General features: G+C 55.0%; 10 protein-coding genes and 1 non-coding gene across 11 annotated transcripts; 5 read left to right on the top strand and 6 right to left on the bottom strand.

Annotated features, from left to right (window-relative positions):
• Window positions 1–3871: 3871 nt before the first annotated feature.
• F5Z01DRAFT_750369 (uncharacterized protein) lies at window positions 3872–4909 on the bottom strand (the record flags this gene model as incomplete). The annotated part of the gene is made up of 1 exon (XM_046267019.1): window positions 3872–4909. One exon carries the CDS (start codon window positions 4907–4909, stop codon window positions 3872–3874), a length of 1038 nt encoding a protein of 345 aa, XP_046118409.1.
• A 364-nt stretch (window positions 4910–5273) lies between these two features.
• F5Z01DRAFT_707412 (uncharacterized protein) lies at window positions 5274–6964 on the bottom strand. Its single transcript, XM_046266450.1, has 2 exons — window positions 6882–6964; window positions 5274–6822 (listed from the first exon to the last, which is right to left on the bottom strand). The coding sequence occupies exon 2, from the start codon at window positions 6709–6711 to the stop codon at window positions 5419–5421; it is 1293 nt and encodes a 430-aa protein (XP_046118408.1). The 5' UTR covers window positions 6712–6822; window positions 6882–6964; the 3' UTR covers window positions 5274–5418.
• Window positions 6965–7254: 290 nt separating this feature from the next.
• On the bottom strand, window positions 7255–8585 carry F5Z01DRAFT_655415 (uncharacterized protein). The gene is made up of 3 exons (XM_046263506.1): window positions 7502–8585; window positions 7349–7443; window positions 7255–7277 (listed from the first exon to the last, which is right to left on the bottom strand). Exon 1 carries the CDS (start codon window positions 8526–8528, stop codon window positions 7539–7541), a length of 990 nt encoding a protein of 329 aa, XP_046118407.1. The 5' UTR covers window positions 8529–8585; the 3' UTR covers window positions 7255–7277; window positions 7349–7443; window positions 7502–7538.
• A 154-nt stretch (window positions 8586–8739) lies between these two features.
• F5Z01DRAFT_655414 (ribonuclease H-like domain-containing protein) lies at window positions 8740–10336 on the bottom strand. The gene is made up of 2 exons (XM_046263505.1): window positions 10303–10336; window positions 8740–10219 (listed from the first exon to the last, which is right to left on the bottom strand). Exon 2 carries the CDS (start codon window positions 10160–10162, stop codon window positions 9233–9235), a length of 930 nt encoding a protein of 309 aa, XP_046118406.1. The 5' UTR covers window positions 10163–10219; window positions 10303–10336; the 3' UTR covers window positions 8740–9232.
• A 709-nt stretch (window positions 10337–11045) lies between these two features.
• F5Z01DRAFT_107874 (uncharacterized protein) lies at window positions 11046–12817 on the bottom strand. Its single transcript, XM_046257374.1, has 5 exons — window positions 12553–12817; window positions 12423–12481; window positions 11970–12335; window positions 11875–11899; window positions 11046–11801 (listed from the first exon to the last, which is right to left on the bottom strand). Exons 1-5 carry the CDS (start codon window positions 12694–12696, stop codon window positions 11262–11264), a joined length of 1134 nt encoding a protein of 377 aa, XP_046118405.1. The 5' UTR covers window positions 12697–12817; the 3' UTR covers window positions 11046–11261.
• Window positions 12818–14274: 1457 nt separating this feature from the next.
• Window positions 14275–16339, top strand: F5Z01DRAFT_674219 (cytochrome P450; the record flags this gene model as incomplete). The annotated part of the gene is made up of 7 exons (XM_046265021.1): window positions 14275–14701; window positions 14760–14951; window positions 15021–15159; window positions 15213–15417; window positions 15468–15619; window positions 15674–15703; window positions 15787–16339. 7 exons carry the CDS (start codon window positions 14275–14277, stop codon window positions 16337–16339), a joined length of 1698 nt encoding a protein of 565 aa, XP_046118404.1.
• A 1552-nt stretch (window positions 16340–17891) lies between these two features.
• Window positions 17892–19014, top strand: F5Z01DRAFT_707404 (putative acetyl xylanesterase). Its single transcript, XM_046266449.1, has 2 exons — window positions 17892–18474; window positions 18524–19014. The coding sequence occupies exons 1-2, from the start codon at window positions 17980–17982 to the stop codon at window positions 18911–18913; spliced, it is 885 nt and encodes a 294-aa protein (XP_046118403.1). The 5' UTR covers window positions 17892–17979; the 3' UTR covers window positions 18914–19014.
• Window positions 19015–20034, top strand: F5Z01DRAFT_655399 (uncharacterized protein). The gene has a single exon (XM_046263504.1). It carries the CDS (start codon window positions 19117–19119, stop codon window positions 19840–19842), a length of 726 nt encoding a protein of 241 aa, XP_046118402.1. The 5' UTR covers window positions 19015–19116; the 3' UTR covers window positions 19843–20034.
• A 41-nt stretch (window positions 20035–20075) lies between these two features.
• Window positions 20076–20147, bottom strand: F5Z01DRAFT_t47. Its single transcript has one exon. It is a non-coding gene; the product is annotated as a tRNA-Thr (tRNA).
• Window positions 20148–20734: 587 nt separating this feature from the next.
• F5Z01DRAFT_622234 (major facilitator superfamily domain-containing protein) lies at window positions 20735–22357 on the top strand (the record flags this gene model as incomplete). The annotated part of the gene is made up of 1 exon (XM_046261250.1): window positions 20735–22357. One exon carries the CDS (start codon window positions 20735–20737, stop codon window positions 22355–22357), a length of 1623 nt encoding a protein of 540 aa, XP_046118401.1.
• Window positions 22358–24668: 2311 nt separating this feature from the next.
• F5Z01DRAFT_674214 (uncharacterized protein) lies at window positions 24669–26687 on the top strand (the record flags this gene model as incomplete). The annotated part of the gene is made up of 2 exons (XM_046265020.1): window positions 24669–25566; window positions 25615–26687. 2 exons carry the CDS (start codon window positions 24669–24671, stop codon window positions 26685–26687), a joined length of 1971 nt encoding a protein of 656 aa, XP_046118400.1.
• Between the last annotated feature and the right edge of the window lie 404 nt (window positions 26688–27091).

Below are 27091 nucleotides of genomic sequence, written 5' to 3'. Positions count from 1 at the left end.
CGACAAAACTGATTAAGGAAGAAGATCTACAGCAACTCACTGTGTCATGTAGAATGTCCATCCTTTTGCCACGGCCTTCGACGTCGAAACAACAGAGCTCGTTGCCAATATCCGATAGGCAGCTCACTTAAGGAACCGTCGTTTCCAAAGAAAGGTACGAGGATACCATGAATGCTTTTGCCAAAATGTGGAAATGTAGGGCATACACGACGCTGATCATAGCAGGGAACGCTGCCTCGACGGATGTAGCTCTTTCAACAGGACTCCAATGCTGGCAAAACCCATCAAAGACGTCTTCGCAAAGATTGCGCACTTCTGCGGCCGTTGCTGGTCCGATATGCTTTCTGTGAGTATTCCAAATGTCCCGCATGATCTCAGGAGCTAATGTTGGTGGCAGGATCTTTTCAAAAGCACGCTTTGCATTCATACTCCCTCACCCTCACGAAGTTGTCGACACTCTACCCAAGCTTCCAAGGCATGCCCGTACATCTACTTTCATAATCTCTTGTTTGCTTTGGACAAGGAATCTTTAGGCTCTTTGTGGAAATTCTGGATAATATGTTGTGAGGACTGAAAGTGATGGAGCAACGTACATCGCCTGTTTCCTAAGTGAAAGCCAACCAGGACAGGCGTCCTAGCATTACGAAACATTGCCCACGTCTTGAGGAAGACATATCTATTCCAACAGAACACGAACAGCTCGCGCGATTTTCCGAGGCATTGGGGTAGCTTCGAGACTTTCGCAACGGTTTCGCAACGGCAAAGGGGATCGCAGAGTACATGCTGCCCGATCTAAAGAATAATCCCCAGTATGAGTGTATGAGTTCAAGGCTGAAGCTCAAAACAAGCTACTGTCCGAAGCGATGAAGGACCTCGTCATCTTCTACGCTCATAAGTGGGATCCAGAGAATGTTCGCGAAGAAACATTCCAATTTGTCGTGCATTTGATATAGAAAGCCTAGATTCATCATGCTCAGCATTAACAGTACCTCGCGCAAGAACTCTTTCTTCTCGATAAAACTAATCCACACCGTCGCATTCATGGCCTCGTCCTCTTTACGTCGAAAGTTATCCATCCAAGCCGTAGCGAGAAGACCCTCCCGCTTCAGACTTGGACCCATGAGGGCGTTGTAGAGGAGGTCTGAATGGCACTTCAACAGCCTAGCCCGTCAACGAGACTCAGAAAGCCCAATGTCCTGGAGGTGAAAAAAAGGGAAAAGCTTCTCCATGTGAAATAACACAAGTCCTAAGAGCAAGCCACTGGGGGCAGGACGGACTGGTGCCTGGAAAAGCTTTTGTTGAGCTTTTCCAGCCGGAATCTTATCGAATCGCTTTGTCCAAGACGGCGAAAGATGAGTTGAACTTGAAATGAGTGTCATAAGGAGGCCTACAGCATGCCCACATTGTTTTGTCTTTCACCTTTTCTTTCTCCTACTTGTTGACGACCGCACTGCTACATATCCAAATCCCTCACCATAACCATCACCTCTTCCGTCAACCCCTTGAGCATCAGCATCAGCATCAGCATCAGCATCAGCATCAGCATCAGCATCAGCATCAGCATCAGCAACAACAACAACAACTACTACACCAGCAGCAGCAGCAACAACAACATCAACAATGTCTGCTCACGGCCCCTGCCCCATTTCTCTCCCCTCCAAGGCCGCCCCTGCCCCGGCTACCACCACTCCTCTCGTTGTCACCGTCAAGTTCGAGGTGCTGACGGTCGAGGCTCCCCGTTCGCCCGCCCCCTCCGCCGCCACGGGCTCGGACATGTAAGCCTCCTTGAACTATATATCTACTTCTGTTTCAACATAGCTAACCCAAGTAGGTCCGTCCTGCTTGAGGCGACCCCTGAGGCTCGCCAGGCTCGCCAGGCTGGCTCCGCCCCGGGCCCTCGCATCGAATACGGGGTCCATGTCGAGCGTACTCTCGGCACGAAGACCGAGACTCGCTGGGGCTGGCCCCGTGAGAACGGTCTGCCTTGCGTGGCGACGCAGGGCGTTCGCCTGGACTGGGACCACCTGTTCTCGCTGTGAATTGTCAAGACACTGCGCGGGGAAAATACTTCTTCCGCCAGTATAAATAGCTTTCCACTTGGTGAAGAATGAAAGCAGAGTCGTCACGATATGAAAACTTCTCCCATGGCTACTTCAGTGACCACTACACGTGCAATATGCCCCATCTGGCAAGAGTCAATACTCAGCCACGAGCTGAACCACGATAAACCAGGAGACGTCAAAAGTAAAGAGAACGCCGCTGTGTTTTTGGTGTCTACCATAGTTACCGAAGAGTTGCCCACGGGTATCCTTGACGGATTTTCTTGTTTAACAAGTTCTACATGCTTCCCTATCTGAAGTCCCCCATGTTCTGTTGTTGCGCGTACTGGTAGTAGTTGAGAAAGCTTGTTGAGGGTAGAACCTGTATGTCTCAAGAACAATGTGCGTGTCCACGAGAGGAAAGATAGCTGGCGGCCTCCTCCCTGGCTTATCAAGAGACGAGAGCCGGCTTCCTGACGGAACATGAGCTCTGTCCCCGAGCCAGCCATACTTACAGCCGATAGTGTCTGTAAGAGCATGCTTGATATTCTTCTCACCAGACATTTCTTGCTGGAGCTCATATAGAGATACGGCCCCTCGAATTTGATGCATGTCCAAGCCCTTACCAGGGCTAATGATATAGCCACGGCGTCGATAGATTTAGGAAACCACTCGGGAGGTACGTAAAAACGGTTTCGGGGATCCCGTAACGGAAACAGGATTATGGCAAGGCTAATAAGAGCCCAGTCTACCGTGGTGAATTCCAGCGCTGGTGGTTCGGGTGCTGTACGGCGCCGGGTACTTCAGAATCTTGAGGACAAAATCATCGTAAGACCTTGCTTCTGCAATCGACCTTTCGATAAAATCGAGCTTGTTTTCGATATCATGGTGTTCTCTGCGTGCAGGAGGTTGATTCGGTTGTCGAGACATCTCTCGCCCTTGAATCGCCGATGATGGTCTAGTACGTCTAGCCTTTCCAGCTCTTGGATGTCACAATCCCTTCCGCGCTGGGGCTGTTATAGACCGAGGCGAGCCGGAGTCAAAGCCTGTTGGGGTTTATTTTGGTTCTTGTAGCTCGCGAGCTTGGAGCCCGAGCTCCTTGTCGGAACATTGATCGTTGCTTGCTCGTCGTTTGCCAGGAATCCCTAGGTAGGTAAGTCAGCTTGCGTGTATTGAACAGACATTTGCTAGCAATGTGCCCGTAGGAAGGACTTGAAATTACCAAATGTGCTTCTCACTCAAAGATCCTGGCTGCTTCGTTCTGTTTTCCAGTGTCTTCCCCAAGAGAGACTGTGTGGGTTAATCCTCGGGCCTTTGACCAGTACCAGCAGTCTGGAGCTCTCCGCCTACCATCTGTAGTAGTACTGGCGTCAGTACACTGGCACTCGCCGACTAGAAACCTAATAGTGAATAGCAAGTCCAGTCCTTTATGCAGTCCGTTCTCTTCATTCTGGAACCGATAGAAAAGGTCGTTGGGCAGCACGGAGAAGTGCAAATAGCAAAGAGGATTGGAGCACTTTGATGTGGGCAATGAGAGGGTGAGTAAAGCCTCCCAATGATCGGGAACATATTGACTTTGGACGCGGATCACGTATTGACACAAGACGTAGGTAGGTCTTTCTTCAAACACCACGGCGTCATCCAGAAAAAAAGAATCAAGAGCAACCACGACGTGCAAAACCACGATCTCAATTAAGGTACCTTACTAGTTCCTCAGGTACCTACTCGAAAAACACCACACCTTTCCTCAAATCAAGTCCAAACCTCAGCCCCTGTTTGCGCGAGAACAAACACTCAACGCCTCCCGCACCAAACAACAAACAAAACGCCCCCTATTCCAAATCGGCCACCGCCAGTCCGAAGCTTTCGACCCAAGCGATGTAAACCAGAACACAACGCACCATCCAGTCCCGAAACCAACGACGAGCAATCGCACGCAGCGCCAACTCAACAGCCGCTGTCGCCTCGGGAACCGGCCGCGTCCAAATGACCAGAGGTCCCTCACGAGGGTACTCCGGGTTGATCGCGACATCACCCGCCAGCATGGTGCCCACGACATGATCGACCTCGCTCACGAACCAGTTCTCTGAATCCTGCAGGGCGTTCGCCGCGTGTCCATCCAGTCCGTCAGCCAGGTCCTCCGAGAAGTGGGCCGTGGTCATGGGCCAGTACTCCTGGGGGATGATGGTCCAGTACAGGTTCAAGATCTGCACGGCGTGGGCGTTGTACCGTAGTGTTGGGGGATTGGCGTGGCGGAGGAGGTATTCAAAGGCGCCGGCGAGTTCTTCGGAACGGTACATGATCCAATCCAGCGAGACAGAGGAGTGCCACGGATCGCGGGCAAAGATGCGGATGCCGATGAACCGGGAGAAGAGACGGGAGAGGTGCTCGGCGACGGGGATCATGTCGAGAAACACAGCGAGATCCGTAGCACCAATGATGAGACCGAGGGTGAGGTTGGCTTCGTAGCCAGTGACAGTCCAGGGGTGAACAGTCATTTCCAGAACAAGACCGAGGAGAATGGGATCCATGAACAGTGACATGCAGTAGTTGCACGCTCGCAGGTTCGTGAAGAAGTTCCTCCACCATGCGTAGGCACACAAGGCCTGCATGGGCAGAGTGACGAGGAAGCCGCCGCGCGCCAGGACGGGAATGTTCAAGCTATCGTATAGTGTGTCCGAGGCACCAAAGACACGGGCGGGAGATAGCGAGGGGTGGTCTTCGTAGGAGGGTACCTCGTACCATTCGATGGTGTGGCGAAAGAGAGGTCCAGTCTGCGTCTGCGCAGCACGGCGAGCTTGGGGAGGAAGTTGCGTCAAGCGGTTAGGCATCTCACCATTCTCGCCATTGTCTTGCTGTTCGTTGCACATGTTGGTTGGCTTTTGTTCGTGCTCTGCACAAGTAGAGAAGCCTGACTCGGTGGGTAGCTAGTTGATAGAGCCAATGCAGCTGTGAGAAAGATTCGGAGAAGAAGTGTGTGATCAGTCTTGAAGTCTTTGATGAAGTGCCTGGAGAGGAGAGAGAAAATAGAAACACGTTCTTTGCAGAGTATGGTTCTTCAGGAGGTTGGTGTATCTAAGAAGAGAAAGGAGAAAAAATATCTCAGCAGGCTGTCAGGAGATGATGAGTATTTGCACGGTCCATACTCTCTCGACCTATGCGAGGCGCTCCTCTATTGGACCTGGGGTTCAGACGGACAAGTAGCTGGTTGCATGGAAAAGATTTTCATAATTATTGCGTTAAGACTTTGCAAAGTTGGTGGGTATCGACTATAATTTCCAGACTCTGTATTTCATGTCCCGCAACGAGCCAACCGCGCATTTCCATAGAGACCACCATGTGCCCTTTTGAATCTTCTGTTAGAGAACCGAAACTCTGATTAGTTTGCCTTGTTTGCTGCCTGATCAGCCTTCTTCTCCTGGTACGCAGCGTACTGCTGATCGTACGCTATCTTGCCCACCGTGTCCTTGACCTCTTCGATCCACGCCTTGACTCTATCTATGTCCCAGGAGCCCTCGCTGTTCCGCATGTTCGGGGCGACTACCCCGTAGCTCTTGTCATCTTCGAGCAGGATCTTCTTCAGCGCCTTGACGAGAGCTCCACGGTACTGCTGCGCTTTGGTGTCGGTGTTGTCAGGGGGAGGAGCCGGAATCGAGCCCTTGATGAGTGTCGTCCAAATGTAGTCCGCTTCCTGCTCCTCCATGAGCTGCCTCTTCCGCGCGTTGTACTTCCTCTCCACGTTGAACCGATCAAAACATTCATACATGATCTCCTCCCGGTTCGTCCTGCGACGCACATACTTCCCCTCCCTGCGGCACTCGGGGATGTACTCCTCGATCCAGCGTCGAAAACCAGGACGCATTTTCATCCGCTTGCGGTCGTTAGCCTTGAGTTCGCGACGGTCTTGCTCTTCAGCAGGCGGTCCAGCCTCGTCGGATGCGTGCTCGAGCGGCGGGACATAGAACATGCGACAAAGCGCGACGAATTCGCAGAGCTCGTGGAAGCTTCTGAACGGACCACCGAAGAACTCATCGGAATCCAAGTTAAGAAAATCGAGAATTTCGCACGGGTCTGTCGCTAGCTGGATGCGGGCTCGCTTACGGTTGATGTGTTCGTATTCGGGGATGCGCAGCCACAGGGCCTGCTCATCGACGGTCAGGCCATAGGGGCGGATGGTCGTGCCAATCATGTTCCAGGCGTCACCGTGGGTATGCTTAAAGAGGACCCATTCGAGACGGTGGAAAGTATCGCACACGCGAAGGTCGACCTGGATGTAATCGACAGGCGGAGGAGGCGTGGCCGGACCATCGTAAATTGCAGTCTGGACGGAGCCGTCGGAGGTGGACTCGGAGTCGGAGTCAATATCCCACGGAATGGCGACGCTCAGTGAGATTTCTTCGTGGTTGACAACCTTGGATCGCACAGCAGACAGTGAGGACTCGAGAAGCTCGATGATCTCCTCCCTGGACTGATTACGATACTTGATACCATGGAGCACGATGTCAATGTCACCAAAGTCCTCCTTCTCGGGGCCCTCGATAGGCGTCTCGACTGTCTTGAAGTGATCTTGCAGGATGCTTGTGATACGTTCCTTGCGGTCGAAGTAGACGTCCTTGGGCATACGAGGAGTACGCAAAGGGTCTGGCCCGGATGAGAAGACCGAACCGCCCATGTTGTTTTTTCCCAGTGGCTGTAAGAGGTCGGGAAGGAGAGTGGCAAGCTGGAGCGTGCTGTATCTGCTGTTGATCAATAAAGACCGTGACTAGACTGAAGCGGGGTCGGCCTGTGAGTCAATCTCTAGCAAATGATGACAGCAGGCAAGTAGGCAGGAGGTTATCTTACCGGACAGTACCGCGGATAGAACCCGAGACAATATAATAAATTAGTGCCCGGTGTGGGTGAAGTAGATGGTGAAAGTGGGAAGGGTTGGGATTTGGGATTTGGGGGGGTTGACGGAGATGGAGTGTAGGGCTTTAGCCTCTAGGCGTCTGGCAAGAGCATACGGCAAGAGATTAGACGGCAGCACCGCCTCCAGTCTTTTACTGGTACTCTTCAGGCTTGCACTTAAAAAGAGACTTTGATAACGATGCGCTCTTGAAAGTGAAGATCTCGTCGCAAAAAATCCCAGGTTGATGCTTTTGATGCGTTATGCACCTTGCCGTGAACGCAACCGGGACCTACAACGCCTCATATCAGCATTCTGAATTTTCCATTGCAGACACAAGACGCGCAACTCAGGTAATACCCGAATCCAGCACTCGGAAGCTTCCGGTTGGTTCCCAGAACATTAACCTTTATATCACCCTAAGTGTGCACAGTGTCGTCGTTGCAAGACAACAACATCCAAACAAGCCACCCAACAAACACACAGCACACGATGGCTCTGTCAAAGGACAAGCAGAGAGTAAGTTGAGTCAAGCTGTTAGATTTAGCGAAGTCTGTCTGTTCTCACTTGTGGCTAGATACTCAACGACCACCCGTCCGCCCTCTGCTCGACAATCACACGTATTTCAACGTCCCACGCCGACCAACGTATTCTCTAGGTCGCAGTGTCGAAAAACGCCTTCCGCTACGACTTATCACATCGAGCAGCGGTACATTTTCATCGTCGAAAGCGACAGAGTCCTCAACAACCGACGAGAGCTCCGACTGCTGTTGTTGGAAGCCATCGCCCCGAGGCATGCGGCACATCTTTGCCGATTCCGAAGTCGAAGAATGACGCCTCAGTGTATGCTCAAAGGAGGATTTCGAACGTCTGCCCTCTACCACTGCATCTGCTTTCGCCGTCGGTCGTCGCATGAGGCTGTTACCGCGCGATGTGTCTTTGACGCTGCCGGATGCGCGGGGGTATGTTGAGGAGCTCTTGGACGACATGGACAGCCTGTGTGGCATCGCATACATTTCAGGGATTGGATTCCGGGCCATGTTGATCAGCGGCACACCAGGAGGTATCTTGACACCATGCCCGAATCCTCTGCGCCACGACGAGTAGCTTGGAGGTGACGGGGACATGTCAAGCAGAGGCTGTGTCATCTCCAATGTCTGGCGACTGGAGTTTGACGCTGTTCTTGTCGGGCGTCCGCTCCTCGTTCCTGAGTACGCAAGGCTGGCACGCTGCGAGGGAAGCCTGGTCACTGTGAAAGGGGTTTCTGGGGTTTGGTTGTCCACGCCGCACTGCTGGACTTGGGTTTGCTGCTTGGTGATCTCGTAGTGTGTTCCGAGCAAGCCGGCGGAGCTGAATGCATGGTTTTCTTCCAGAATATCGAGACTCTCTCGTGTCAGCCGTGTTGATCGGGGCGAGTACTCTTGGTCTGCTGCTGCGTGGCTCGGTGCTTCAAAGTAGTTGCAGTCCCCTCCCACAGTCCGTCCACTGAGTGATGTCCTGGAAATTGCTGCTCGGTCCTCAGACTCTTGCAGATAGGAGCGAGGTTCAAAGGCCTCGTTCGTGTTCAAGGACAGGACCGGCATTGTGTAATGTTCGATGAGCATTGGGCGTCAGAGCGTTGATATGAACTTGCTGTTGAACACCATTCCATATGTCTCTTGAAACGTAGACATGCCGTTCGATAGGCTAGTGTTATATACATACTTACTCAACACACCATGTCCACACCACCACAAAAGTCCGAGCCTTCCATGTCATGAATTTTGGTCGAGAAGCCTGCGGAAGGTAAGCTTGGCTCTGTATGCCAAGGCTGTTTCTTGCTATCCTGGGAAGAACAGCGAATCAGAGGCAGTTCAACGAGCCAGAACCAGATTCCAGATCGGCCATTTTTCACCGTCTCCACTTGCTGTCAGCTTCATCTCTCGGCCCCTGTCGAACCTGCATATGCAGCACGTTGCATCTACGAAGCGAATGGACAAAGCGAAGGGCTCATTTGAGAATGTAGCCGTCATGATTCTGTCTTTGTCGCGTCCACCAAGCACTGGAGTGCAAGGGTCACCTCCATAAGGTCCCAATCTGCTCGGAGGTATGGGGACGCAGAAGTAGGCGGGATCAGGATAGCCTAAATAATTCGTAGTTTCTGTAGAACCCTTTTCTAGTTACGAACAAGCAATGACGGACCTTCATGTTTTGAACTCTTTCTCAAGGGACTGATGTTGGCTAGCATTGATGAATATTGCGCCACGACTAGTCGGAGTAGTAGAGGTGGAGATCCCAGTCGGGAATGATTTCTCTACAGTTTGTCGGACTAGCGTCTATAGCGTTCGACAAACTCTCGTAAGAATTTATCAAAATCCCAGCCTTCGGCATGGTTGTACTCCCACATTTCGTCATCATCGAGACCCCAGGCGTTTTCATCATCGAAGTGGGCACGAGGACCAGGCCCATGCCACCTGTCCAGAGTTCTGTTCTGGTCCTCGCTCCACGGTGCTAACGTCCGATTAGGGCCATTGGGTTTATACTCAGGTTTCTGAGAAGCCAAAATGCGCTCCCTGGTCTCTTTGTTCACCAAGTCCTGCTGCATGTTGGCAGTTGCTTCAAACCTTTTCCACAGCTTGGGAAGATACTGAACATCGCCGGCGCAGTAAGAAATAATCTCACTAGGAATTGGTCGTTGTTCAAAAACTGTAAAGGAGCCGCCATTCTTCGGATTGAACAGTTTTGCCCCTTTCTCCTTCGCCAGCCTCCAGCTGGCGAGACCTCTCCTGTCTGGCGCATATTGCTCAACACACTTGGCTAGGCTGTTCAGATGCTTTCTAGAACGCGCAGTCTTCCTCGCAGCGCTCTCCATAAGCTGGACATCCTGTACTCCTTCCAGTGCCACGCCAAAATGTGCATACAAGACGTCTGAGTCGTTGCGGACGTCAAAGAAGACTTTTGGGATGTTCTCGTCTTGAAGAATATCTTTCAGCGTCTGGCCCTTGGCACCGGTGGTTTCGAATGTTTCCACGCCGAGGGAAAATACATCGATCAAGTAGACGCTTGACGTCGGGGTGCCCGTATCGATAAGAAGTGTAAAGATGGACAATGTGCCTTCACGGCAGAGGTTCACACCTTCGAGATCGATATACATTGTTGACTCGTGCGGTTTCGGTGGCACATGGAGGAGGATGAGCAAGTCGACTAGATCGCCGATTTGTTTCGTAGTGTTGATGATCTCTGTCTTGAACTCTCCCATGGTGTGCAGGGTTTCATTCAGTCGTATGCTCACCGGCAAGGAGTTGAGGATGAGGAACTGGGTTTCAACATTGATATTGAGCGGGGTGTCATGCGGGCTTTAAGAACATTCATTGAAGGCCATGGAAACAGGTCACGTACCTATGATTGGCCGTTGGTTGGCGCCCGTGTAACTGTGACTGTGAGTTGTCCTACCCAACGCACGGCTCGTGCTATGTACTGGGCATTTTACGTGTCTCGGAGCAAACGGAACAAACATTCGATGCTGAAAACTTGAATGCCCCTCGTGACCTCGTCTCGTCACGCACTTCATACCTACTCAATCTCTCTTTAACGGCGATCATTGACTCTATAGTGGCGGTCACGCATCTTTACGCCTCGGCCTCCCACTCTCGCCACGAGTCCACGACTGCAACAACACCAAGAAGGGACTGTTTTGAAGATGCCCATATACACCGGCTTGTAGTCTAATAGCGACTCCCACCCACCCCACTCGTCGTCTGGGATACCCATTGCGGCTGAATTGGTCGCGATGATGCTGCTCGTGGTTGATGAAATGATCAAACCAACTGACCAACATGTTTGACCACAACACATCCAACCGCTTCTCGGTTTCGACCTGGTTCCAATGCTCAACATCCGTGTCGAAAGTGCCTCTCGCTTGACCATCAATGCTCTCAGCGCTGCCGTTGCTGCCCTCGTCGCCGCTACCGGTCTCACTGGCTGATAGATTTCGCACCCGGTGAAAATGGCCGCTGATGATGATCCTCCTTGTTTGCCTCCTTAACCTCGCTTCGATGAACCGATCGATCGCGTCATTCTGTCTGCCATGTGTTGCGTTTAGCTCTTGTTGGTTCGATGAGGTGGTCGCTTGTCTTCTGCCACGTCTCTACGTAACTCAGTAGAATCATGAACTGATAGAACATGCCCAAAATACTCAATTCCAGCCGCTAACATTATTTTTACAATCCTGACGACGGGTTGCAACTTGGACCTCATATCATACATGTACAGCGATGTATGATGTGGTCCAGCTGATATCGAGCTTGTTACTCCCATCGCTCAACTGCATGTCGAAAGGACTATACTTGGGGGCCTGCCTATGTCGAAACCTCTTCACTGCGCCATGAGCTCTCGTATTCGGCTTTCTTGGGCTTCTGCCTAGGGAGCTCCCAGAGTTCCCTCTCGCTCTCCGTCGAAGGTAGCCGCTCCCTGGGCCCCACGTGGACGGCGGCGCCGGTCTTGGACCGTGGCGCGTTGCTGGAGAGCTCCAGCCCGGCACTCCGGGAGCCGGCCGAGGCTTGACCGGCGCTGCTGTTCTCCAGATACTTGCCCTGGCCGGCCCCGAGCTTGCCTTGGCGCCAGCACTTGTAAAAGGCCTTGATGGCCGGCATGTTGGCGGCGATGATGCCCATGTCGATCTCGACGGCCGAGATGATGACCATCTTGCCCAGCGCCCAGGTGAAGTCGGGGGACTCGGAGAATTCGAAGAGGATGATGGCCCGCAGGCCGCCGCACAGCACGGCCGAGCCACCGGCGGTGACGACGGCAATGACGGCCAGCTTTCTCTTGCTCGACATTTGCAGTGTGATGATGGTCGGGAGGGGAAGGACGAAGATGCAGACGTCCACAAAAAGGTTCTGCAAGGCACCATTCGTGTCAGTAACCCAGGCTAACCGGTACGTGAGAGAGGGTAGGATAACCAAGACTCACCAGCGAGTAGGGGATAAAGTATGCGCTGCGGGAACGGCAGTGTTAGCAAAAGATCACCAACTCCCGTGGTTGTTAGCTTTGTCAAAGGAGCTTACATATCGTTACTGATGCACTGGACGTCCGGGTAGCGCTCTTTATAGTAGAAGGCCTCCAGCGGCTGGCATTGCAAGGCATAGAGCAGCCATATCGCAATGGTGGACCCGACATGGAAGACAATGACGGACCACAGTGCAATGCGGAATGGCCGCTGGCTGGAGAGACGGAAGAAGAAGAGCAAAAAGCACAGCTTGACGCTGAACTGCATCCAGACATAGTAGAACTCCTCGGCTAGGAGACCCTGGCCACCGTCTCGTGTTAGTTGTGTTTCGTTCGCAAAACCCCTTTCGGGATGCCCGCCTGTGCCTACCTTGAGGAGGTCTGTCATGACCTCGGGTCGTGTCGCCAGGACTACTTCAAGGTGCCTGATGCAATTCCCGGTTAGGTTTTCTGTTTTGCAAGTTGCCCTTCCATACCGGCGGAGAGGACTGCACGCAACACGATTCACTTACTCGCCGGCGCCCTTGTCGAGGAAAAAGTACAGAATGGCTTGCTGCGTGGGGAAGAAGATCTGTATGTCGTAGAGTGTCGTTAGCCTCCATACGTGGTGCACGTCGTTCGCTGACTGGATCAGAGCCGTACCAGCATGCTTGCCATCATCCAGTCGTCCCAGCTGAGGGCCTGCAGGGCAACTCCTCGGACCCAAATGCGCATCGGGATTGTGATCATGGCGATGGGAAAAAGCGCAGTAATGACCCCGTAGGCGAGGGGCCGCATGTCGTCCATCTTGTTCTGGTGATGGCAGCTACGGCTGCTGTTGTCGTCGTGTAGTCGTCCTGGTCGTGTGCGTGTGGTTGAAGGGTGGAGGTTTTGCAACCCCGTGTGTACGGTATGGAGCTAAGAGCCTAATAAGAGGAGCCGAATAACATTTATTATTTATCAGACTGCCGAGAGGCGAGCGGCCTAGCGGCAGGCTTCCCTTCTGGGATCTGGGATCTGGAATCTCTCGCCTCGCGCGAGTCGCAAGGATGGAGTTCCTTTCCCTTGGCAGAAACCCCACGACGGCAGCAGGGGCCAGGCCTCCCCGAGACTCGAGGAAGACCGTTAATTCTCCTGGAGCATTTGTCATGGTGATCTGTCGGACTATACTCCGTACATGGGGATGGGGAAATTTGGTCACTAGGTGACGAAAGCCCTTTTGGATATGGAGCGGAGGACCCTAGTATCTCATCTTTTTGACATTGTCAGTGTTCTTATGCACTTACAAGAGGCTTCCGAAGAGAGGAGAAGCCATATGCTTGAGGGGAAGAAGCAACAGGCCTCTTGAACTGCTGGACCGAGGACTGTGGTCTTCGGAGAGGAAGACAGGGGCACATATCCGTCTTCGGGGAAAGAAAAAGAAAGAAAACCCCTCGTTTCCCAGAGCTGTCCACAGTATTGCAGGGCATGGAACTGTATGAAAACAGGGGTTCTGAGGATGCAAACGGTGGATGCAGTCACGCAGTGTACAGTGCATGTATTGCCCCCAAGGCCGGAAAGGCAGGGCCTCAGCCCGAGCGAGCTACGATTGGTGCCCTGAGGCTCCGAGTCCTTGCGCGTCTCCATTGCCGCGTTTTATCATTTGGCAGCACCTGTCAGGGCTGTGAGTTTGTGACCTGTCAGGCTGTCTATCTCCAGCGGGAATAGGATCACCGCCGACGCCAATATGCGGCATCTCCATAAATAACCGTTGCGACGCAACAAGCGCCTGGTGCCTCATCGGCACTCGCACAGCGCACGCGCACAGACAATCTCGGTTGTGGTGTACCGTGTGAGGCATCTCGGTATATCGAATGCAGGGTGCATTGGGGGGATCCTGGCCGGCGAGCAGCGGTTGAACAATTTGAATCGAGGGAGTAATTAAGGGATCCCCAACTGTCTGTGTATCACGCCATGATTTATTCGATATCCGTACGTCTAATCAACCTTTTCCCCAATCTCCAGTCCTCGGCCCCATTTGCCCGTTCGTACAGCGTCCACAAGTGACACGTCTGTTTGGTACATGGGGGGTTATTGGTCTTCAATGGAGACCATGGTTCCCCTGCTCCAATCATTTCGAGGCCATTTTAGACCGCATCCTTCAGCAAGTAGATTTGTGGTCGTCTCTGGCAAAGGGTCACTTGGCAGTGTTGGCACCCAGCGGGCATTTGCATTGCTTGCGTCTGTGTGCGTGCTTGCTCGCATTTGCCCTCTTCCAGGACATTCTGTCTTCCTCACACACCTCAGTGCTGCTTCCGCGTCACAAGCCTAGGCAGGGAGGCAATTATCCAGTCGCTGCGTGTGTTTCGCCTTCGAATTCCTGACCCAGGAGCCCTGAACAACGGCATGAGCGCAGCACTAGAGCCGATCCTGCGATCGTCGTGGCAGGCGACCGCAGGCGTGTCATCTCTCGCCGGTGTCCTCTCCCACCACACCGTCTTCCGGCCCTATGAGATCGATGGCGCAGGCTGGGACCTCGTGTTCACCTACATCGGCCTCTTTGTAGCCCTCTGCATCGCCTATGCACAAATTGCTGGTTTCGGGTTCGTGGCGAGCCTCGGTCGGACCTTGCTCGTCGCCACCACCTACAACGTGAGCCTCACGGCCAGCATTCTCGTTTACAGGGCCTTTTTCCACAGACTGGGACGCTTTCCCGGCCCCTTTAATGCGAGACTCTCGCGCTTCTACGCATTCTACAAGGCGACCAAGACTGTCAGAGGCTGCGAGGATATCCAGAAACTTCATGAGCAATATGGCGACTTTGTTCGTGTCGGTATGAAAGCAACTTGAACCCCCTGGAGCTCTGGCAAAGAAGCTAACATGGACAACAGGACCACGTGAAATCTCCATCAACCGCCCTTCTGCTATCCGACCAATCTATGAGCCGCCTACCAAGACCACACGATCGCCGTGGTACGCTCAGGTCTCCAACGATGTGACCAAGATCTCCCTGAATTCGACCCGCGTCCTGTCGGTGCATAAGCAGCGCAAGAAGGGCTGGGAGCGCGGCCTCGGCTCTCGAGGTGAGACGTGCCCGCCAAGCTGGCTCCGGGAAACCTAAATATGAACGCGCACTGACACTCTGTCCCAAGCCATGGCCATCTACGAACCTCGTGTGACAGAAAAGGCCAACTCGTTGCTGTCCAGAATCGCAGCAAAGGCGGGCACGCCGATGAACATGACCGACTACATCATGTTCTTCGGCTTTGATGTGATGGGAGACGTCGGCAAGTCCTCCCATGCATGTTTCTGGGGCGCAGAGGCTCCTTTGGCTAATACGACAGAACAGGCCTGTCCAAGGATTTCCACATGGTTGAGAACGAAACCGAGCACCCCGCCATCAAGGGCATCCACGAGAGTATGATGGCGATCGGCATTATCGGGACAGTCCCGTGGCTACTCTCCATGCTTGGCAAGATCCCCGGCGCGGCTGGCGGGTACGCACGGTTCACGGGGTGGTGTCATGACCAGCTCCAGGAGAAGCGCAAGGTGAAAGACATACTCGTATCTGTTTGAATTAGTGACTAACGGCGAGCTAGATCATGGCCAACGAAAAAGCGAGTCTCAAGGACCAGGAGCCGCGGGATGTCATGTCGTGGCTTCTCAAGGCCAAGGAAGATGGTGATCCGTGTGCGCCTCCGGGTGATCAAGCTGTGGAGGAGGACGCTCGTCTTCTCATCATCGCTGGAAGGTACGTCGCTTTCTTGTTCTTGGCTAGCGACCATGTATGCTGATTAATCTCCAGTGATACCGTCGCTTCCGCCATCACCAACGCGTAAGTGCCGCCCAGGCTAGGCCGGATGATACACTGCTACCAAAGATACACATACCAAAGGCTGCATGCTAACATGGGCACAGGCTCTACTATCTCGCAAAGAACCCGGACCGCTACCGGGCTCTGCAGGATGCCCTCTGGCAGTATTTCCCCCACGGCGACAGCGACTGGACGTACGAAAAGGCCCGCACCGTGCCGTACCTCGACTGGGTCATCCACGAGACCCTCCGCCTCCGACCCTCGGTCCCCGGCGGTCTCGCCCGTGTCACACCGCCCGAGGGCCTCATGGTCGACGACGTCTTCATACCAGGGGACACTGTGACCTCCGTCCCAACCTACACCATGCAACGCGACGAGCGCTACTGGCCCGAGGCGCTCTCGTTCAAGCCCGAGCGCTGGGAAGGTCTGAACACCGAGAAGGCCCCCTGGATTCCCTTTACCAGGGGCCAGTGGGCCTGCTCGGGCAAGGCGCTCGCCATGATGGAGATGCGGATGGTGCTGGGACGGATCGCGCTGCAGTATGATATTGCCTTTCCGGAAGGTGTGACGGCGGAGAATGTCGACTTTCGGTTCAAGGACACGTTTACGCAGACGCTGCCACCGCTGCCTCTTGTGTTTACGCCTACATCGCGATAATGGCGTTTGTCAAGGTGGGCAGTGGCACTCGCTAGGTGTAGACCTCGTAGTTCATGGTGGCAAGGGTACCAAGTTGTACGCAAGTCATCTTCGGATATATATTGAGCTGCCTATTCTAGACCTTTTGCATTGGTCCTTCGGGATCCGTCGCCTGCAAATCACTTTGAGCATTTCTCTCCCCTCCGTCCATGTCGTGATCCCACTGTTGTCCATCCGCCGCCTTCGGCATCGGGCCGGGGCATGTGGCCGGCCACAATCACCTTGCAGGGCCGTTTTGTTCTCCCGCGCCGTTCGCTAGTCATGACACGTTGTGGCAGATGTCTGTTTCGGGCCACGAGGTGTGATCTAAGTGGCCACGTAGTCACGTCCGCCCGGACCACCTTGAAGACCGAGCACACCAAGACACCCGATCCTGCGTGGGTGCGGGCATTTTGATAGTAGTAGTATTAGTAGGCATTAGCCCGTGACTTGTCATTGGCATTCATTCCGCCCCAGCCGTTGTGGTGCGCAGGTTCTCTCCTTGCAATGTGCATCGACGATTACCCTACGTCGATTCCCCCAATGGCACAACGAGAGCTGGTCCTCATCAATCTGCGCTCAGATCAATTGAATATTGTCGTTATTGGATTGTACAGACCTCCCGCTGTCAACTTGATCTGTCCAAGTTATATCAATTATTACCAAGCGCAGACAACGATTTCGGTGCGAAATTGCAAAATACCTATTATCGTGAAAAAAGTAAATGCCAGCACAACATTTGAGTACATCCAATCGCCAGCCGAACGACACGTATAATTACTAGGAACTCTGTATCCGTATTTCGTCATCATTCAACAGAAAACCAGGCTCAATCGGCAAGCACATGCCCATCCTCGGTCCTCAATAATGCAGTGGGTGGACTTTTGCATGGCGTGGGCGGCCCATGCCGGGTAGGTGTCCCCAATGCAGCACTTGGTCCGACTGGATCCTGGGGTAATTAGCGTAGTTCATGCTGGGGTCAATTCATTTCATCGGAATCAGGATGATAGGATCATAGGACATCTCGCGAGACGGTGGAAAGCTGGTCGCTCAAACCTGGGAATATTCCGCCTATCAGTTACTCTCACAGAACGGCTGGTTTGTTGAGCAGCGCGACAAGTAGCGGTGTCCATCGCCCATGAATCCGTGTCGTTGTCTGATGTGCCCCGGAATTTGGACATTATGCATATGCATGTTTAGATGGCGCGCTCTGACGCGTCTATGCATACTTCACCACGTTATACGTCGTGCACACACATAGTGCGTGATACTACTCTGTACGTACCCGAGCAACCATAACCAGTCTGTGTAGACAGCTGTCTCGATAGTTCACAGGAGATCATTGATTCAACAGCCCAGAAACCGCGTACTCTTCAAGCATAAGCTAAAGCATCCCCCCAAGCTTATTGAGGCAGGCTAGCTAGACTAGTCAATTAGTCCCCGGAGCTCCGCATGGCGCCGCTTTATGCCGCCACTCCGTCCCCAAGTTCCTGGGCCTAATTTATAGTGGCTCAGCCCGAAAGCAGCCCACCATATAATCTGCCCCAGGCCCCCAGCCGCCCTCCCAACTGTCGACTTGCTCTCGTCACCTCTGCCTCCGCCTCTCCCCCCAGACAACAGACATGCGCTCCTCCGTCGTCACCGCCGTGGCCCTCGCGGGCGCCGCGACCGCCAGCGTCGAGTGCGCGCGCGGCCTGCACATCATCGTCGCCCGCGGGTCCAACGAGGCCGCCGGCACAGGCATCACGGGCTCCCTCGCGGACCGCATCGCCAAGCGCATCCCCGGCACCACCATCGCCGCCCTCGACTACCCGGCCACCATCACCGACCCGACCTACTTTGAGTCGGTCGCCGACGGCGGCGACGAGATGCGCGACGTCGTCCAGGAGTACGTCGACGCGTGCCCCGGCGCCAAGGTCGCCGTCATGGGCTACTCGCAGGGCGCACAGGTCACCGCCGACGCCTTCTGCGGCGACGTCACCACCTCTGGCTTTGGCGACGAGGACGGCCTGCCGTACAAGCTCGTCGACGACCCCGTCGTCGCCATTGTCCTCTTTGGCGACCCCTCGCACGTCGCCAACGCCACCTACAACCGCGGCACCGCCAACTCGGACGGGGTACGTCTTTTGTTCTCCCTCTTGTAGAAACCTATGCTGACCAGTAAAGCTCTTCCCCCGCCGCGACCAGGACGAGTGCGAGAAGCTCGGCGCCCGCCTCGTCTCGTACTGCGACGAGGGCGACGAGTACTGCGACCTCAGCGGCCCGCGCGACTACGACGTGCATGGCGAGTACGTCGACAAGTACGGCGACGAGATTGTCGACTTTGTCGTCGACCGCTTCCAGAGCGTCGCCAAGGGCATGGACGCCTCGACAACTGTCGCCACGCCCACGCCCACACCCACGCCCACCTCTGGCGGTGGCAGTGGCAATGGAGACGAAGCGACTGGCACGGGCGAGAGTGGTACCAAGGAGACAGGCGACGGCGGGGACAGTGCAGCTGCCGCTGTGCTGCCCAGCTTGGGCTTCGTCGCGCTGCTGGGCATGGCAATGCTCTAGTGGAGTAGCCATGCGATGAACCGCGCTACGGCTGTACATTGTAGTTTAGATAGGCATCGTCCTCCAGAGCGCGAAATAGAATTAGATTCATGTCACAGCCCTCTGCAATCCATTGTACTTCCCAGTCCAAACTGCTGAAGGCGTGGCAAAACGGTTGCCATCCAATGCCGCTCTTCTCACTTGGTACAAGCTAGTATCATCTCATGTCGCGCTCACCTCGCGCTCACAAGCATGTGGGTTTAGAAAACAAACAGGAAGAGAAAGATCCCGACGCTGACTATTTAGTTCCATCTCTCTCCGCTGCCTTGCTTGTTCCTCATCCCCAACATCACTCGAGCTCTTCCTTTCTTGGCCCACTCTGTCCACATTGGAACCCAAGATCACATTGCCCACACAAACCACATACCAACACCAACACCACCTCCGCTATAATGGAACCCATGGACGCCGAAGAAGGCCGTGCGCTCATCCACATTCTGTTGGACGTATTGCAAACGACCCTGCCCTACTACGACTCCCAACGCAACCCGAACTCTGCATTGGACAAGAAGCTCAAGAACTTGGACGAGGCGCTGGCGTATCTCGTCAGTCGCCCCAAGGGCACGCAGGGATGGAGGGCCCGTGAGATCCTCCCGACGTCGAAATACCTCCAACCCGCTACGGACCAGTTCACTGTCCTGAGCGCCAAGATTGATCGCTTGAAGGAAACAATTGCCCAGACGCAGCAGGAACCGTCGCTGAAGACGGTCAACGAAGGAACTCGAGGGCTTCGGGACGACCTGGCGCTAGCCCTCCCTGAAATTCTGGCCGCGTCGCGGGAGCGGCGGGAGCGAATAACGGAACCCATAAGTTCACGTCCGATCGCTGACTGGCGCTTTCTGGTACCCATGAGTTGGCGTGTGGTGGCTCTCTCTGGCAATCAAGGGTGACAGAGCACTCCAAGGGGGAATGAATGCACAGTGGAAGAAGATGAAGAAGCAATGAGAGGCGGAGACAGTATGGAGAGCAGACGTGGCTAGATGAGCTGTGCACATAGGAATCAACAAAAATACACGTCAACTGTCAATCACAAATCTGTCTCGCGCACGTCTTCTGATACTAGTCGTACTGGTAAACAAAACGGTAAAAAGGCGACGCAGGATCCCCCGCGGCCAAAAGAATTTGCCCCCACACCGACTTGAACGATGGGCCTTTGCATTACAAGTGCAACGCTCTACCACTGAGCTATAGGGGCTTTGGAAGTGAGCCAAACTTTGAATGTTATATACTACAACCCAAACTCATGTAACTTTTTGCATGCTCTCCTCAATTGGGACAATTTCTGTCATCCACTCGACCTGTTCAAGCTGCAGCAGACATGGAGCTGACATCGATCTTCCAGTCAGTCCTGGTTCAATTCTAAAATGTCTTTTCCATTCAAGTTTAACACCTGTAATCAATTAGTATTCGCCTTCTGCTCAAATTCAACGGAGCATCTCTCAAATTTCTGCTAACCTGTCAAGCTTTCAGCAGCCACCGCTAGTCCCGAACGGGCAGCCAAGACGCATTCCCGCCTCTCGAAAATGGACATCTCGCCTCCAGACAAGTCGTCACGATCGGAGAATTACACATCAAGGTCTTCTCCCTGCTTAATTCTCTTCACGTCCGGGGCCATGTCGTCGGTAGCCATATTTCTTCGTTCCCTTCACCTTCATTTTAACTACCCACGATGGACGCCTTGACCAACACCTAGACCCACCATACCCTTCGCTGGCAGCGTCAAAAATCACGACACTCACAAACGGTCTGTCTGGACTCTGACCCCATCACCACATCATGACCATGGCCTCACAAGAGGCTGGCATCCTCAGTCCGGGGTCGTCCACGCCCCTCTCCACCTCCCCGGACAACGACAAGTCCCCCGACCTCGAGCGTCTAGGCCGCCAACGACCCGCCCTCCTCCCAACCTGGCTCACCGAGGCCGCCTTTGTCTTCACCATTGTCGCCTCCATGATGATGAGCGAGTACTTCATCTCCGGCTTCAACATCATCCTCCCCGCCGTCGCGACGGCCCTCGATATTCCAGACTCGGCCCGCACCTGGCCCGCTGCCGTCATCAACCTCACCACCGCCTGCCTCCTCCTCCCCTTTGCGCGGCTGGCCGATCGTCACGGTGGGCGCATTGTCTTTCTCGCCGGCCATCTGTGGCTCGTTATCTGGTCTCTTGTCAGCGGCTTCGCTCAGAATCCCGTCATGCTCATCGTCTGTCGTGCCATGCAGGGTCTCGGACCGAGCGCCTTTATGCCTGCGGGCCTGGCCCTCCTCGCGCGCACCTACCGCCCTGGACCGCGTAAGAATATTGTCTTTAGTCTCTACGGCGCGTTCGCCTGCATCGGCTTCTACGTCGGCATCCTGCTTGGGGCTGTCAGCGTCGAGTTCCTCACGTGGCGGTGGTATTTTTGGATCGGCACCATCATGTCCTTTGTCGTCCTCGTGAGCGGCTACTTTTCCATCCCCAAGGATCTGGGCGACGACGACGAGACGGTCACCATGGACTGGCTGGGTCTGGCGACGATTGTACCGGGCCTGGTGCTTGTCGTGTTTGCGTTTGCGGACGGCGGCCACGCGCCGCAAGGGTGGAAGACGCCCTACGTGTACGTCACGCTCATCCTGGGCGTGCTGTTCCTCGCGGCGGCCGTCTACGTGCAGGGCTGGGTGTCCAAGAACCCGCTGCTGCCGGCGGAGCTGTTCAGACCAAAGTACATGAAGAGGCTGTCGCTCGCGCTGTTCTGTGCCTACGGCGTCTTTGGCCTGTTCTTGTTTTATGCGAGTTTCTACATCGAGACGGCTCTCCGCGTGGGGCCTCTGTTGGCGGCAGCGTGGTTCACGCCGTTGGCGGTGGGTGGCATGGTGCTCGCCATCACGGGCGGGTTTATCATGCACATCCTCCCCAATCGTGTGCTGATGCTCATCTCGATGACAGGCTTCTTGCTTTCTGTGCTGCTCTTCGCCGTCATCCCGTCGCGCGAAGACGCCCCGGGGGGTCTCACGTTCCTGTACTGGGCGTACATCTTCCCCGCCATGCTGTGCGGCACGATTGGCGTCGATATCACCTTCAACATCACCAACGTCTTCATCACGACGGCCATGCCCGCCAAGCTGCAGAGCACGGCCGGCGGCATGATCAACTCGCTGCTCTACCTGGGCATGGCCTTTTGGCTTGGCGTCGGCGAGCTGGCCGTGTCGTCGACGGTCATGACACAGGGCGAGGCCAATGTCGGGCTCGACAAGCAGTACAGGATCGGCTTCTACACGGCCACGGGGCTCGCTGGCGTCGCGCTGCTGCTGGTGGCTACCATCAAGATGGGCAAGGCCGAGGCGGGCATGACGGCGGACGAAAAGGCCGACATGGAGAGGGAGCTGGAGGCTGTGAGGGCGCGCGAGGGGGGAGACGAGCGTGTCTGAAGGGGTCATTCATATACACATGCATACATAACAAGTACAGCGAGCGATTTGATTAGACCATCTTATTCCATCATTGACTCATTATATGTGCAGTCTATATCCAAAGCAACACATCTTCCTCGGGCGCTCGGCTCCTCTGGGGCCCGCCCCCCGTCTTATCGTGAACATCCCCCTGGTATCTTGCTGTCAAAATGCACGCGCATGCTCGAACTAGCCCATTGTCTCCGACATCGCAGCCGCCTACCTCAGCGCTCCATGCGTCGCCCTGGCCTCCCAATCCGGCTTGTAGTCGCTGTCGGGGGTCTTGGATGATGGTGAGGATGGTTTGAATTTGCTCAGGAAGCTTTTTGTCTTGGACGTGGCGCTTTTCTTGTCTGTGGACCGTGTTAGATCGTGTAGCAGTGCTATAGACGGATACGGCGTTACCTGTCTTGGAGTAGACGGACGAGACGTCCTTGTCAAAGACTGTGTACTCGGAAGCGTCGTCGGCAGCTGGGGCCGTGTTCTTGGCAGGCGAAGTTGAATGCGACATGTTGATGGGTGTGATTGTGGGTGAACTGGTGTTCTCGGCAGGGTGGTGTAAGTGAAGCTCTAGATAGTCGGCTTGGCTTGGGTTGTCCTTGAGTAGCTGTTGATCCCACAATCAATTGACTGAATATGAATGTGAATGTGTCTGGTAATTTCCATCTCTCGACGGGAACGCAGGACCCTTTATATCTCCCATTCTTGCTTTGAAATTCAGTGTATTTGTGATGCGAGACAATTCACGGTGGGGAGGTCTGGCACCGAGACCGAGCACCGAGCTCGCGCTCCTGTTCCGCTGCGGCTGGATCCCCATTGTAGCGCCCGTTCTTCTTGTCTCCGCGTGCCATGTGTATACTAGTCTAGTCGGAGATTTCTGCGTCTGTATTCGGCATGGCTGACACGCTGTCAGGGTCTGCGTGGCTTGTCGCTGAGTCAATCGGCAACGGCAACTGGATCCGTCCCTTGGCTGGGTTTGTAATCTGCACGCGTAGTCTTGTAACGCATCAACGCAAGGGCGTGCGCCAGTGTGGAGATTGCGGTTGTGATATTAATGTTCGATGGCGTCGGGATTCAATGGCGAGGTCGGAGCATACATTTATTAGACACGTAGGTGATGTTTATCAAGCTCGTATGTAGCAAGCGGATTGTAAGTGAGTCGGGGACTCGGGGCAAGACGGCACAGGACTGGTCAATGGTGTGACTCGCAATCATCTCTGGCTTCAAGAAGGCCTTGGAATCTATGAAAATGTCTGGCGCAGGAATATATCGGCGCTTCCGTCTTGGACATGACCAGCTCGACTTGCAACCACACTAACCAAGCTACAGTCATAGGTGGCACACAAAGGGAATACACATGTCCGAATCATTTGCTGTGAGAGAGACGAATCGTATTGACACGACAAGATCCCTCATTTGGTGTGTTTGCAAGCAAAGGAGTCCCCTCTGAGAGTGTCGAGATGCGTAATCGTCCATCGGTTCCGCCATGCCCGGCCTCTTTCGATGCGATACATGTGCCCAGCCTAGCCTACTACACAGCATGCGTCTCCAAGAGATATTTGATGACTCCTTCGGCGTTCCATATACATATACAGCAACGTTCGTCCCGCTTTTGTGGTTACTGTCTCTGCGTGTAGCCCAACTCCCATAATCTCGAGGTCCCTGCCCTGCTAGAGTACAGACTCAGCGTTGTCTTCACGGGCTGGCACTCGCAAAAGACAATTGACAGACATGTATCGTCGTTAATGAGAGACCGTGCCGAAGAAGCGAGCAGATTCCAATTGCGCGCGATGCAATGACTGGCATCCGACTTCGGCCAGACGACGATACGAGTGTCCAGGAACATTAAGAATTCCCCAGACGGTACAGTTTAGCAGACGGAATTCATCCGCCTCTCTCCCTTGAGTCACGACAAGACGTTGACCAATTGACCATAGTGCAGCGCTAAATTAAGTCCCTGTATGGACCGCTCGACCTCGCCCAAGAAAGATGACTCCATCGCCAACAAATGTCGGCGCTCGGTCACGGTGACTCGGCTGCTGCATAAGCAGCTTCAGCCCTGTGGGGAATCTGGATGGAGACGTTGGAGAAACGGCTGTCAAGATTTGCTCCGAGTGACTCGTCGGCAAGTCTCAAGCCGAGCGAGACAGGGCCCAGCGCGAAGCCGAGACCGAGACTACGACCGCGACCGCAGCCGATACTCTTCGGCTTCACTCTGCCGCGTCGGCTTCAATTATCTCATCAGCACGTCCGTCCTCCTACTCCTCGCCCACGCAGAAGAGAAAATGCCATGACACCCTCCCCCTTACGCCGCCGCAATGGACGCCCCCAAGCCTGCGACCCTTGTCGCGCGCGCAAGGTGGCATGCGACCACGGCCAGCCAACGTGCAACCGCTGCCAGCGTCGCGGGCAGACATGCGTGTACACCCTGAGCGCGCACTCGGCCATGCCCGCGCGCCGCTCAGCATCGACAGCCTCGTCCTCCACCGGCGATGTGCGCATGCGCGATCACGACAGAGACCCGAGCGCACCGGGCAAGTCGCGTCCAGCAGGGTACCTAGGCCTCACGAGCTACTCGGCCGTGCTCGAGGAGACGAGCAACTCGCTGTCCTATCTCCAGGGCACGCCGAGCTTCTCGGTTCTGCCGCCCAGGGATGATGAGTTGAGGGCTGTGCCGGGGGAGCTCTCCTCGCTCACGAGGGAGATGTGCCTCGTCGTGCTGCGCTATCTGCGCGACCTGATCGACAGGGACGTGCTGCCCCGGCTCCACCCGGGACCACACGACATCTGGCCGCGCATCGTCGGTGTCAGGGTCCTCGAGAGCCTGAAGCAGACGATGGGACGGCATCCTTCCGAGGAGAAGCTCTACGACCTGGCGAGGCGGCTGTGCGCCAACACGGCGAAACCCATGGTCGAGGAGGCCAACACGACAAGCGACGAGTGGATGGCGCAGTTGACGGGCGAGAAACTGCGATGGGAGAGCATCGGACTCCTCTTCACTTTTTCCGAGCTGTTCGGGGACACGGCGGACCAGCCACCGAGTTATCACAGTCCATACGGCGGTGTCAATGTCAAGTGTGTCGGCGTCTGCATCGAGCTGGTGCGTATGTTTGCGGACGCAAACGTGCTGCTGCTCTATCTTTGCTTCCGGCGCAACATTATGGAGTCGATGACGGTGGGCGACGCAGGTACGTGCAATCAAGGATGCTTTGATTTCCTTCTGACACTCCGTCCAGGCTTCGCTTGCTGGCGCGCGCACGCAGAGTCCATCTCGCTACTCACATTCATGGGCATCCACGCTGACCAGCCCACGAGCACGCCAACCTTTATGGCCGAAATGCGCGCCCGCTTGTTTGCTCGCATCTTCACCATCGACAAGGTGTCCGTCTCGTTCCAGGGACGCCCATGCTTGATCAGCGGCCGCTACGTCACGACGCCGCTGCCTCGCGACATCCCAGACGGCGCGTTCATGGGGGGTCCAGAGGCTCTTCGCCTGGCTGCGAGCCAGATTGGCGATGACGGCTGGTTCAGAGGCGAGGAGATACCCTCCGTCACTCTTGGGCGCGCGCGATTGATGATCGCCTACGTCAAGGACGAGTTGATGGAGGTGGCCCTCTCGCAGCGGGAAAAGCCCCACATCGAGGTCCTGCTCGACCTCAAGCGACGCGCGCAGGCCACAAGTGACTCGTTCCCTCCTTCACTGGCCTACTCGCCGCACGACATTGAAGACGCGTCCGTCGACACGACAACCGTCTTTGGCTCCTCGCTCGCGCGCATCGAGCATCTGCAGAACCTCTTCCTAGCCGAGCGACTCCTCCTCAAGAGACCAGACTACCCCCAAGACAGGGGCGAGCTGCTCGAGATCTCCTACAACATGGTTCTCCTGACGGTCAAGTTCTGGGTCCACAAGGACCGCTTCGCCGAAATGAGCGGCGACTACGGGTGGCTCGTCATGAACTACGCAGCGCCTGGCGGTGGCATCCTCTGCATGGAGCTGCTCAAGGGCTCCGTCGCCTCGTCGACGGTCAGCCGCTCGGCCATGATCCAGCAGCTGAGCCTCCTCGTCGGCTTCCTGGGCTGGGTCAGCTCGGACGCGCCCAACGCGGAGCTGTGCGCGAGCTGCCGGACCATCATCCAGCGGGTGCTGGACCATGCTCTGAACCACCCGGGCGCCCCCCTCACGCACGACGACGGGATCGGCGACGGGCGGTTGGCGGATGACGGCATCTTCTTCCACTTTGACCTGCTCGACACGTACGAGTGGCTGAGGCCGGACGAGATGGCTGCGCTGGACGATGTCAGGGTGTGAGCTAAAATGCTTGTCCCGACGGTTGGGCAGGGACAGCTCTTCGGCAGGGTCAGAGGACTGCTGCTGACTATCATCCTTCTCTAGCGACGTTCGACATGGCCAAGCATCGAATCCTCCCTCTCCCGTCCTCACCAGAGGAGCCAGAAAGGACCAACTGCTCAGCCCACCTTTCACTAACCCTCGCGGGATCTACTGCGCCTCTGATGTAAACCTAGAATCACAAAGCTTCTACATGCACTTTCTGCGACATTTTCATCAGGCCCCCTTGCAGAGGCAGAACAGAAGCTATGCACGACTCGTGTCCGGCCAGGTCCGGAAGTCTTCGGACGGCATGGGATTCTGAAGCATTGTCGTGAAATGATCGCACGATCCAAGAATCCGAGTCAACATGTTTGGCAAGGGCT

Source organism: Emericellopsis atlantica, assembly GCF_019669845.1.
Source record: "Emericellopsis atlantica unplaced genomic scaffold F5Z01scaffold_13, whole genome shotgun sequence".
NCBI lineage: Eukaryota > Fungi > Ascomycota > Sordariomycetes > Hypocreales > Bionectriaceae > Emericellopsis > Emericellopsis atlantica.
Note: the sequence above shows the minus strand (reverse complement) of the source record. Positions and strands in the feature narration are given on the sequence as shown.